We start from the raw sequence: 12,069 nt of genomic DNA, 5'->3' as shown, positions 1-12,069 counted from the left end.
CTACTGGGCATTAGTTCCACTGCAATATTTACAGTAATATTAGTTAATAAATAAATTTAAATAAATGAATTCGTTCAAAAACAGAGATATGTTTAAACTGCATCTCTTCCAAGCACAAAAACAGAAGAAAATCATTTTAATGAAATTTAGCAGCATAACATACAAAGAATCTGTAACACATAAAAATCAATATTGCATAAATTAATACAACAACAGTTAGCTTTCTTTTTGCTATAGTACAGTATATGTTCAAATGTTTTTGATCTTGGTGCAGCTGAAAAGCACTGTCGAATATTTTCTTTTTGCCAAAGTATTTGCCAAAGTGTTCGTCACTTGGCAAGCACACACATACATTCATTTGAACATTCATCCGAGATCTAGAAAATAAGCAATTCTCAAACAATAACTTGTGCTGCTGCTTTTATGGTACAAATAATTCATATCTGTCAATGAAAAAAAAAGCGTAAAAGTAAAAGATGGTGGATGGTATCATTTCACCAAAGAAAAAAAATGCAAAAATGAAAAAGAAAGGAATTTTTTTAAATGACACAATAAAACTGTATTGCAAAACAAACACCAAAAAAATATAGAAAAGATAAAATAAATATTTAAACTATAGACAAAATTGAAAAAATAAGCTAAATTCAAAAGTAAAAGACTATGCAGATAAAACCCCAATACTGGTCCAATACTGGTCTTAATCTGAGATCCACTACTTCACAAACCAATGAACCAGCAATAGAAAAGAACTAATCACTTTTGAGAAGTGAACATTTTCATCCATTTTTAAAAATCCTCAGGCTGGTGTTCTAAAATTTGAATTGCACGTTTTTTGGAACAGATAATAAACTTTACGTAGTTATTGATGATTGGAGGATAGTTGATAGACAATAGAAAGGTTGAGGCGCAAGTACAAACGTTAAACTTGTACGGCAAGCAGAAGTATATGTTTGACTTTTTAAGTCCAAGTAAAAGACCTTGCGTCGCTTGTTCACAACATCACATGACTCAGTGAATGTCGTGCATTGACTCACAGGAAATCTGTTGAAAAAATGGCAGATACATTTAACATTGAGGGTTACCAGCAAAGATAAATACTTTTAAACAGTTTAGTTTGTTTATTTACAAGATGTTTAATAACACTAACTAATTATTTTTAAATAGCATTGTCTCTCCTACCTTACAATTAGATGATAGGACTACCTCATACTTTTGTCAAGAGAAGTAGTGGCTTATGTAAATTTGAAAGCAACTCGGAAAATTAATTTTTAGAAAATTTACAAACGTATTACACTGTTGATGGTAGAAGATGCCATGGAAGAACAAACCTACCTTAAGATAAGCTATTATGAAGACAAATATATATAAATTCTATAGGCACTTCACATCACTTGCTAAAAAATTGAATAATTAAATAATTTCTGGATTAAAATCATCTGTTTCTTTACAATATTATTCATAAATGAGTAAGACAAAAACCTTTCACACTTTGTTTTTAGCAGTTTAATCACTGAGTACAAATGTTTTCGGCCATTTTGAATGGCCTTCTTCAGGAACAATAAGGTCAGTTGGAATGTCGGTTAGCAGATATTTAAATGACGCCACTGTTTGTAAAGGTTTCTTCTTACTAGTGACATCATTGCTAAGAAAGTTTAAATGATATCAACATTGTTAATTATCTTTTGAGTTTAACCAAGATGTGCAAATGACTATTGATGATAAGATAATTGTTAAAAGTGGAAAATAAAAAACAAGATAAATTTAGAAAATGCTCAAAAGATTGCAATGGGCTTGATGAGAGTGGATTGGCCTATTTAATTTGAGAAGTTATTGAGGAGTGATTGCGATACAGTGGAGAGCAAGTCTGCTTCAGTTCTCTTTGAGGGATTTCGTAAAGATTTCTATCGTTTCAATTGTTCTAATCTTGTTATAATCAAGCATAAGTATAATAATCTTAGCCTCTTCCCATTTGGCCATTATATTCGGTTCACATCTTGGTTAAACTCAAAACAATGTTGATATCGTTTAAACTTTCTTAGCAATGACGTCACTAATAAGAAGAAATCTTTATAAACAGTGATGTCATTTAAATATCTGCTAACCGATATTCCAACTGACCTTATTGTACCTGAAGAAGGCCATTCAAAATGGCCGAAAACATTTGTATTTAGCGATTAAACTGCTAGAAACAAAGTGTGAAAGGTTTTTGTCTTACTTATTTTAAATAGTTCTAGCTTTGAGTGCAGAGAAGTATTCATAAATGCTTAAATAATCATTATTTTAATAAAATACGTCATAATTTTAACCCCAAACACAAAAAAATGAAGAAATTTAAGCCGATCATCTACTTGCCATTCTAGATGTAGCAAACACCATTATCGACCGTATAGAATTGCCAGATGGCAGCCCTTGTCCGTCCACCATTCACGTTTTGGGCTGAATACGTGTGCCTCAACCTCTCTATTGACTGGTAAAATGTTTGTACGTAGCAACCTGTGTGGAATATGCTTCTGCTGAACTTATATATATTTTCCATGGGTTCAGGATTGCACTATCCCCTTTATAGTTAAAGGTTTTTGACTTTGGGCCACCCTGTAGATCTCCATTAACTCCAGATATCTGATATGTGATCTATCTGCTTTTCTATGTATGATTTTAGCCCGGTCAAAATGGACCTTAATGTCAGGGCATGTATTGATAGGGTGGTGGTTATTAGATCTTTTGATATGGCAGCTCAATGTTCTTTTAGATGAGTAGTAATGTGCTGACATGTGGCTCCTATGTATTCCAATTCTTCATTGGTTCTCTTGTCCATAAGAGGGATGAAATATACCCCCAGAGAATATTGCGAAGTTGGCAGATCTTTGACATTTCTAATTAGACCTGAGGATGTCGTTTTTAATAACAGACGAAAAATTCGCTTCTAAAAGTGAGTAGTCCTTTTCTATTGCAGGTTTATTAATTTGTGAAATAGTGGATCTCAGAGTAAAAGACTAGTTTAAAAAAAACTAAAATAGCAATATTGACAACCAAAAAAAGAAAATACACGAATGAAGCAGAAATGTATGAATGAACAACATGAATAAATGGAGGAGAATATTTGTTTTCTCTGATTCAGCACAATTTACCAACAAAAATTGAGAAACAACAAATTCCGAATATTCATCCTAAGTATTACCATCCATAATACTCAGTATTCACCAAATGTTTGCTTGGCATTCAGCAAATTGAATGTAGTGGATGCATCCTAAAACAAGGAACATTTCTTTTCCTTGTTATTTGTATTATATACATATTATAATTATGTAATTATAAAATAATTATGTATACAATATATAATATACATAATATAGATAACAAGAAAAATAATTATTTTATTTGTACAAAATAAGTATTAATCTACTAATTACTATTTACTATATAATATATTTACTTTAATTGTAGAAAATAAATAAATTATTAAGTTTATTTGTGATTAGTTATAATTGTAAAGTTTAATTTTTGAAGCATTTATTTCCAAGAATTATTTTCACAAATCTTTTAAAATGCAATTAAATATTAAATTCTCACCTCTTCTTTGCCCAATTTGTCCAATTGCTTCTAAAATAGCTCGAAGTTGTGATTTTGTTAATGTAACCATTTCATCTGAGCCTTCTGGAGGTTTTTTCTTCCATTTTCCTCGTTGAATATTTGACTGGCTTTGATTGTACTGTCTCTGGTCAACAGTTTCTTCGTTGGTTTTTACCATTACAATTTATCAAATATAATGTCCTGAATTATATTCACATTTAAATTTATCTTCATTTATAACAATAAATCTCATTTTATTTAAAAATTTCTTTATTGTAACCTGTAAAAAATATTATTATTATTAAAAATAAATAGTTATTACATTATCAACAGAAAAAATTTATTTTATATTGCACTCTCTCTAATCCAAATCTATACTACTCTGAATGCCTCTTAATCCAAGGCTTGAATTAAGAAGCATCCAATTTATTTCTGCTATATGTTCCAACAGAAAACAAAAAATAAATCATAAATTATTTTTAAAAACATGATAAATTTGTACAATTATTTACTACACATTCTAACATAAATGTGTGTATTAAATACAACATAAATAAATTTTTTTTAAAATATCTACATTTGTTTATAGTATTTTTGATATGATCATCTTTATATTAATCTCACTGATATCTACACAATAATTAGTTCAGATTAGCAAGAGTGCACTGTAATTTTCTACATGATATAACTTTAGATTTTTATTAATTATATAAAACTAGATTGTTTATAAGTTTATTTACTTCCACTGCAATCCGAAAAAAAATTAAGTTTTATTTAAATAAGGTTAAATTAATGTTTGGATGTTTCAGTATATTGTAATTTAATTTTAAAACAGTCTAAAACTTGAATAGAATGGAAATTCAAAATAAAGGGCATTTGTTAATTATATATATGATACTCAACCTGCGGCCCACTGAGCTTTTGTGAGTGGCCCGGACGTGACCTGTAAATAATGCAGTCAAAATATAAATTTTGAAATTTTTGCAGCAAAAAATAGATTCAATCACTTTGGCCACACTGCTAAGTCCCTTTTATCCTTTCTGTAAAAAAATGTGCTCAAATTTTACGTTGTTCGCATCAACGTATCTGCGTGAAACGTCATACTCAAAAATGAAATATGCAAAGAACATATATATAGAAATCAGCTCACTGATTCACACCTGGATGCTGTTTTATGAGTAGCATGCAGCAGTTACAAGCCTAATTTAAATGAAATTGTGAAAAAATGTGCACAATATCAACAGTCACACTAAATTTCTAGGTTGAGTGAGAAATTATATAAGTTTTTTTATTATAATCGTTATGTTGCGGCCCGCGTGTAATAGCTATCATGTGTATGTGGCCCAAGAAAAAAAATGGTTGAGTAACACTGGTTTAAGGAATTGAGAAAAGTACATTGTTTACAATATATAGAAAATATATATTTGCACAATTTTTTAAAAGTCATTTCTTTAATGTTGGAAGGGATCCTTTAATATAATTAAAGGAAACAAAGTTTGCAAAAATACATTTTATATGAGAGAGAGAGAAGGTCAAAAGTGACTCAAAAACTAACAAAACTAATGGACAGCCTCTCAGTCTCAAAATAATTAAATATTAATTAATTATTATTACTACTCATTTTGAAGCTATATGAACATTTCATACAAAAAATGTAAAAAAATTACTTATGTTATATTAATACGAACTCTAATTCAGTATTAATTTAAAATAAAAATTTAAGACCTGTTAATAATTGGCAGATAAGAATGTTAATATATGCAAGAAAAAAGCACAACACTACAGGGTCAAACTGGACTCTTGCGTAAAATGCCTATAATTATTTTGGAAAATAAAAATCATTATAGAAAATTTCATTAATTACTACAATATGAATGAGTAGCTAAAAACCAACCAGTCAACAAATATGACCTTGAAAGTCTATCATCTATCAAAACAAGTATTGTAAAGAATACCTGTCATATAGATGAAAATGAGTCATTTCATTATTGGATATTTTCTAATCAATCTTTTTATTTCCAATTATTATTAATAAATCATAATCATAATTTTATAAATTCATTGCAGACTTAATAATTATGTTTAAATTTAAAGCTTCTTGGTTTTATTAAACAAAACAAAAATATATAAGTGTGATAAGATCATATTCAGTTAGAATTCTAACATATAAAAAAAAATAAAACAATTTTTCAGTAACAAATTTAGTATCTTGAAAATTAATTAAGAATTAACATGGAATAGTTTTATCAGACAAATATAAATATTATACTTTTTCATAAAACTTATAAATTTAAACTACAATACATTAACCTTATCATGTATATAAGTATATACAGTATTTATTTCTCAAGTATTACAAGTGAAGTTGCTTGGACAATGTTTGCCACCCCTGTACAACAATATAAAACAAAACACCTGAGTAAAAGAAACAAACAAAACTAAGAAATGACTACAAAATAAATAATGTAACATTTAAGTATAATACAATAAACTTTTACAAAGTGCTTTAATTGATGATATTCAAAATAAAGTTTATCCTCTATTTTTAAACCAGTTTTCTAATAACAATAAAGGATTTGATAGTAACACTAAGACAGCAAAGTAAAGAAAATAAGCAAGTAACATTTCTAGTATTAACAGAAATATGCATAAGAAAAGTATCAAGAAGGATATAAGACATTAAAATATTTATATCTGATCAAAATATTCAATTGGTTTATAAAAATTAGGCAGACCTAAACAAACATGTGCAACTTCCAGAGTATGTATCAGGAAGATTTGCAAATTCATTAGTCAAAATATAGATTTCTGCTGTTTCTGTGTAAAGATTATTTAAAGTGGTTAGAAGGGCAGAAACCCAAATAAGTAAAGCATAGGCCAATATAGATTATATATTAGTAAAATAGTAGTATAGACTGCATATTGCATATAAATTCTTACAGTAGCATTAATAAAATTTTAAAATTTAATGAATTTTACTTTTATTCTGTATCAGAATAATATTCCTGTAACATCCTAATATAAATATCAACCATTTTGATATGTATGTATACAAATAATAATTAAAAAAACATTTCTATATAAAATTTTACTTACAAAACACACATTTAAAATAAAATTTAAAATTATTTTTGTTTAAAAATTCATATGTTTGATAAGACAGTTAAGAATACTTTGTATACTTTATGGTATATTAAAAAATATATTTTAACTGATTATTTATCAGCTAAATAAATCAAAACAGATATATAATCTGATTTCATCTTAGTTTAACAATAATTTCTTTCATTTTAAATCATTTCAATTTACTAGCCATTACATCTTAATACTATAACATTAAAAACATTTATTCATTCATATTTTGGACGTTTCATTCTCTTTCTTGCAAATTCTCTCTAAAGTTTTTTCTATATAATATAAAATTTAATCTAAATATAGTCTGTATTTTTTTACATTGAATAAGATTTTAAAAAAAGCATTTTGAAGTGGTGTAAAATAATCTTTCAATAACATTTAAAGATAAGAAAAGAAAAATAAGTAACATCAAAAGTGGTATTGCATGAACATCTTTATAGGAAGATCCTTAGAAGACATACATTGATTGAATATATCAACATAGGTAATATACATAAAGTTTGTTTATTCAGGTTTATCATATCTATGTGATTAAACTTTTATATTTACATTAAAGTTCCTATCATTATTTTTAAGAAAAACTTAAATGATAACAATTTAAAAAAAAAAAAAAAAAGGTATTAAAACCAAAATTTATATTCTTGTTTTTAATAGAAATATTTATGCAGCTTTCTAGAGAGAGGTTTTTATTTTTTCAATAATATTGTTATATGAATATCTGAAAAAAAAGTTTATTTTTGTTATTACTTGATAATTAGAAAGTTTATATATAATTGAATTACAAACTTAAATCAACACATTGGACAGCTAAGGTCTGGGTACTCCTTCATGACAAGATGCCATCCACTTCTTGTTCAAAATTATCAAGCTATAATGGACACAAGATTGCTTCCACACACACAATTTGCCTGACCTCACACCTTGCAATTTTTACCTTTTTCTAAAGACAAAGGCACTGTTAAATAGAAAATTTTTCCATGATAAGAATGATGTAAAAGCAGGCTGTGAAAGATGCTATGGAACAGGCTGCCTTAAAGGGTTTGAGAAATGTATTAAACAGTTGTATAAGCATTGGCAGAAATGTGTGTCTGAGAATGGATAATACTTTGATGGTGACCGTATTTAAAATGTTTCATATCAATGCATTTAGCAACAGAGTACTAGTCCTGAAACTTTTTGAAATGTTTCATGTATTAATTGGAACAAAAAAGCAATAAAGCACATTGCTTACACACAGAAAATGAACTAAAAAGGAGTGGTATATCAACATATATATGGACAGTTCTAACATAAGTGATACCCTTACAGATTTAAAAATTATTAATAAAATAGTCCCTTTAGAACAAATTATTCTATATTAATTAGTTAATAATTAGCCAAAATGAAACTCAAATAATCTGGATTTAATGATATGATTATTACACAAAATTCAGGTTTGGTTGTTTATATAGTATTATACATACTGTATAAACAGCCAAACCTGCTAATGGGAAGTAAAAAAAAGTTTTAATATATGAGAGGGTACTTTCTAAATTACATACTAGTGTCACATTTTCAATCATCACTCCAGAGGCACAGAACACACACAATTGTGTGAGTACAGCCTTCAGTTGGCTACTGATAATCTCTATCTAATCCAATTCTTTAATTTTTTTATTTCTTCTTTCTTTAATGTTTTTATTTCAATCTTTAATATTTTTATTCAATATGTTGTTAACATAAAATAAATGTCTTCTAACTATTAATACTGGAGTGAGTAATAAACAGTCACAAACAAAACCTTTTTACCAGTGTATGTTGTTATTACTATTGTTATTATTATTGAGAAGAGCATAAGTGAAGCTCTGTGTTAGTCAGAAAGTGTTTTGTCTGTGAACAAAATTTAAAGCAACCATCAAACACTAAATATGATTTTTTGCAAATATGTACAATTCAGTCTTTGTCACATCATCAATCTACAGGCTAAGATATTTGAGGCCAAAGTTTGTGACAAAGTCTATGGATCAATTGCCACTTGTAAGCTCATCACAAGATATGTCAATCCACTTTCCAACTGCCTCAATTCACATTGATCTTTCTGACAATTTCAGTATAATCTTTATGACAAGCATTTAACATCACAGCCTGTGGCCACATGTGTGTGTTTTTTAACCTGTTGCTGGAGTTGGTAGGCTACTGGCTACACATGTGGTCATTTTAAATGTTTCTTGTCCAATGTTATAACTGACAAAAATGTCATCTATGTCCTCCCCAAAACCTGCATGTTTTAAACTGCTTTAGACAGATTGTTGGAAGCACATTACCACATTTGTATTTTCGTGTTAAGTCAAAACAGAAAAACCTATGCCACAGAGCTCAGTTTTGTTCTCTTAGAAAATATGTAATTATTATTATTATTATTATTTCTGGGAGCTAAGCTGCTTTTACATGTATTCATGTAGAATATTTTAATGACAAATGATTCTTTTGAACTCCTGTTTTTCTCTGGTAAATAAAAGTGTGCATTCTAATTTTCCTTTTTATTTTTAAACCAGAATACAGTAAGAAAAATTATGGCAAATACCAAAAGCACAGGATGATTTAAATACATTAAATATTTTGTGCTGAAGTAGAGATCCATCTTACATGCTATAAAATACAGTATTTTGAATGTTGTAAGTACACTGGTGTGCAAAACTTAAGCAATAATGTAATTTTTAAGCAGACAGCCATGAAACTGTAGAAAAGGGCTTTTGCGATCAGTATAATAAACACCCAACTCAGTAGAAAGGTGATTCATATTCAGGAAGAAGACATCACAGGTGACGTGAAGGCACATAGAATGTGTGCAGTAAGCATGCGCAATGCAAGATTACAGTAAGAAAGAGGATTTGATTCCATATGTATGTGTTCTATTCATTTTTGCACTAGTATGCTTTCTTCATCCTTTAAGTACAAAATACTCTCTCTGTATTCTGAATTTCATGTCTCCCAGGTGATTTCTTGTGGAGTTACAGCAAAAACAATTGTTACTCAAATTTTGCACTCCGGTGTATTTGGTACAGCTATATCTATGACATATGTGATTTTGTTTTGCTTGTCAAAGAATGTGATGTTTAGTCTGTTGTAATAAATTATTTTATCTAGAAATATGGCTTGATCATAGTGTGCTGTTGTATGGTATTGATATGATTCATGATGTGTAATACTTTGTTTGTGTTTGTACACAAGCTTTTAATGCATTACATTTGCTGTTTGGTTAGGTCAATATAAATAGTCTGCTTAAAAGCTTGCAACCTGAAGTTATGTGTTGTATAGGCTTGTTCATTATGTGTCATTTCCTACAAGTGTCATACCTTTTAAAATGTGCTTTCTGTAATTCCTTATTTTTACAACCTGGTCTTATTTGGCAATCATGAACTCATCCATCTCTCCAACAAGAGATCTGCAAATTAGCTAGCAGTTTGACACAGTTCTGTCAATGTAATCTCGACTATATCTTAAATCAAAATTTACCCAGAGCAAAAAACAAATTAAAATTTAATACTCTAAAGCAGTATTTTACATGTTTTATTTTAAATAAAATATTTGATGAAATGTGCAATTGACAAGCTTTCATAAACTACATCATAACATAATACAGATTCATTTTAAAAATTTTGCATTTTAATTGAAGTTAATAAAAATTACAATGTTTATATTCTGTAGGTTCTAATAACTTAATTATTCAAAAGTATTATTATTATAAATTCCTATATTTATACTAAGTAGTTATATATATATATATATATATATATATATGAAACAAAAACAAAAATATACATACAGTAGAGCATCGTTTATCCGAAAGCCGATTAACCGAAATGTCGGTTAATGATAGCATTCCCATCAGAAATTTAAATTTCTGCTAGTGCTGTGATGCTGCAATCTTTGGCTATGTCTTGGGCTACTCCAATATTTTTTTTTGTTGTTGTGTGTGTTTTAGCCGGCAGCTCTGGCACTTTTGTGTGGGATTTTTCTGAGGACTGTGTGTCGGGACGTGTGTCATGCTGAATCGAAATCTGTTTGCATCTAGGGACATTAATTTTGGATCTGTGAATTTTATACTTGTAACAGATCATGCTGTAGTAGTTGTACTGTTCACAATGGCAACTAAACCTAAACACGCTGTTCTCAGTGTTTCCGATAAACTTAAAATAATAGATAAGTTGAAATGTGGTACTAGTGGATCAAGCATAGTTTGGAAATATGGAGTTGGAAATGCCACAATATCAGACATTAAAAAGAATAGTGATGCCATTAAAAAATTTACATTAGGTTTAACATTGACAAAAATTCAATGCGAAGCAACACGCAACAGAGAAAAATTTCAACATGGAATAGATTAATATATTTTTTCATACATAATCGGTTATTTGAACAACCCCAGTAACCAATCGATTCAGATAAACGACGCTCTACTGTATATATATGTATGTATATTTTGAATATGTTATGTGGACATAATTGTAAAAAATAGAATTAGTATATAAATCATAAGTAGATAAACTACTGGAAATTACAGAATTAAGGTGTAGAACAAATAAAATGATAGAAGACACATTAATACAGTACGAACAAATCTACAATATTTATATAATTTCTTTTTAAAAAAAATGAGAAAAACTAACATATTTACATTAATCTGAAGAATAATCATCAGTGATCTGACATTTTAAAGTTTAGACATTTTTAAAATGAAATAGGAGCAATGAACTTAATTGAGTTCTTTAACTATATACAAGTAGAAAATCAATAGTTTATTAAGGAATATTTATTACTAAAAATTAATATCAGATGTACAGTACAGTACAGTACATAAGATTAAAAGTATGTAGTTAGAGTTGGCAGAATTATTGTACTCAACACTGAAAGCAAGCACTGTGAAACAATTTTGTGTATTTAAATTCTTACGTTACAATCAGTAGGTTTGACAGCCCGATGATGCAATAATGGAATAAGCTCACTACTCAGAGACATAGGTTCAAGCTCAAATCAAATCTTAAACTTTTGTAAATGGACTGACCTAGCATGTCAAGCCTCATGCTTTAACACCTGGTTGTATACATGATGGATTAAAAAAAAAAAAACAAAATCATCTAAATCAGTTATGAGCAATCTGCAGTCACTGGGCCATTTGCAGCTCCCAGAGCTTTGACAATTTTCCTGTTTTCTCACTCATGCAACTAACTAACTGATATTCATATTAAACTCTCCACTAAAAGTGGAATTTTTGTTAAATTATATAAACACACTTTTCATACTTTTTCAGCACTCACTCAGGTTAGAAACCAAAAATGTCTGTTTGAAGTATTAAGTAAGTGCTGAAAACATGAAAAGTGTGCT

At 28.5% G+C, this 12,069-nt stretch overlaps 1 protein-coding gene across 1 annotated transcript in view; it reads right to left on the bottom strand.

Annotated features, from left to right (window-relative positions):
- LOC136989295 (coiled-coil domain-containing protein 66-like) overlaps positions 1-12,069 on the bottom strand; it is a 97,093-nt gene that overhangs the window by 79,900 nt on the left and 5,124 nt on the right. Inside the window, exon 2 of the mRNA XM_067287416.1 lies at positions 3,571-3,850. Coding sequence (XP_067143517.1) covers positions 3,571-3,748 — 178 coding nt within the window. The 5' untranslated portion in view covers positions 3,749-3,850. The remainder of the gene's footprint in view (positions 1-3,570; positions 3,851-12,069) is intronic.

Source organism: Centruroides vittatus, unplaced genomic scaffold, assembly GCF_030686945.1.
Source record: "Centruroides vittatus isolate TY-2023 unplaced genomic scaffold, ASM3068694v2 scaffold_464, whole genome shotgun sequence".
In the NCBI taxonomy this organism is placed as follows: domain Eukaryota; kingdom Metazoa; phylum Arthropoda; class Arachnida; order Scorpiones; family Buthidae; genus Centruroides; species Centruroides vittatus.
The sequence above is the reverse complement of the archived record's forward strand: the minus strand, read 5'-3'. Positions and strand labels throughout refer to the sequence as shown.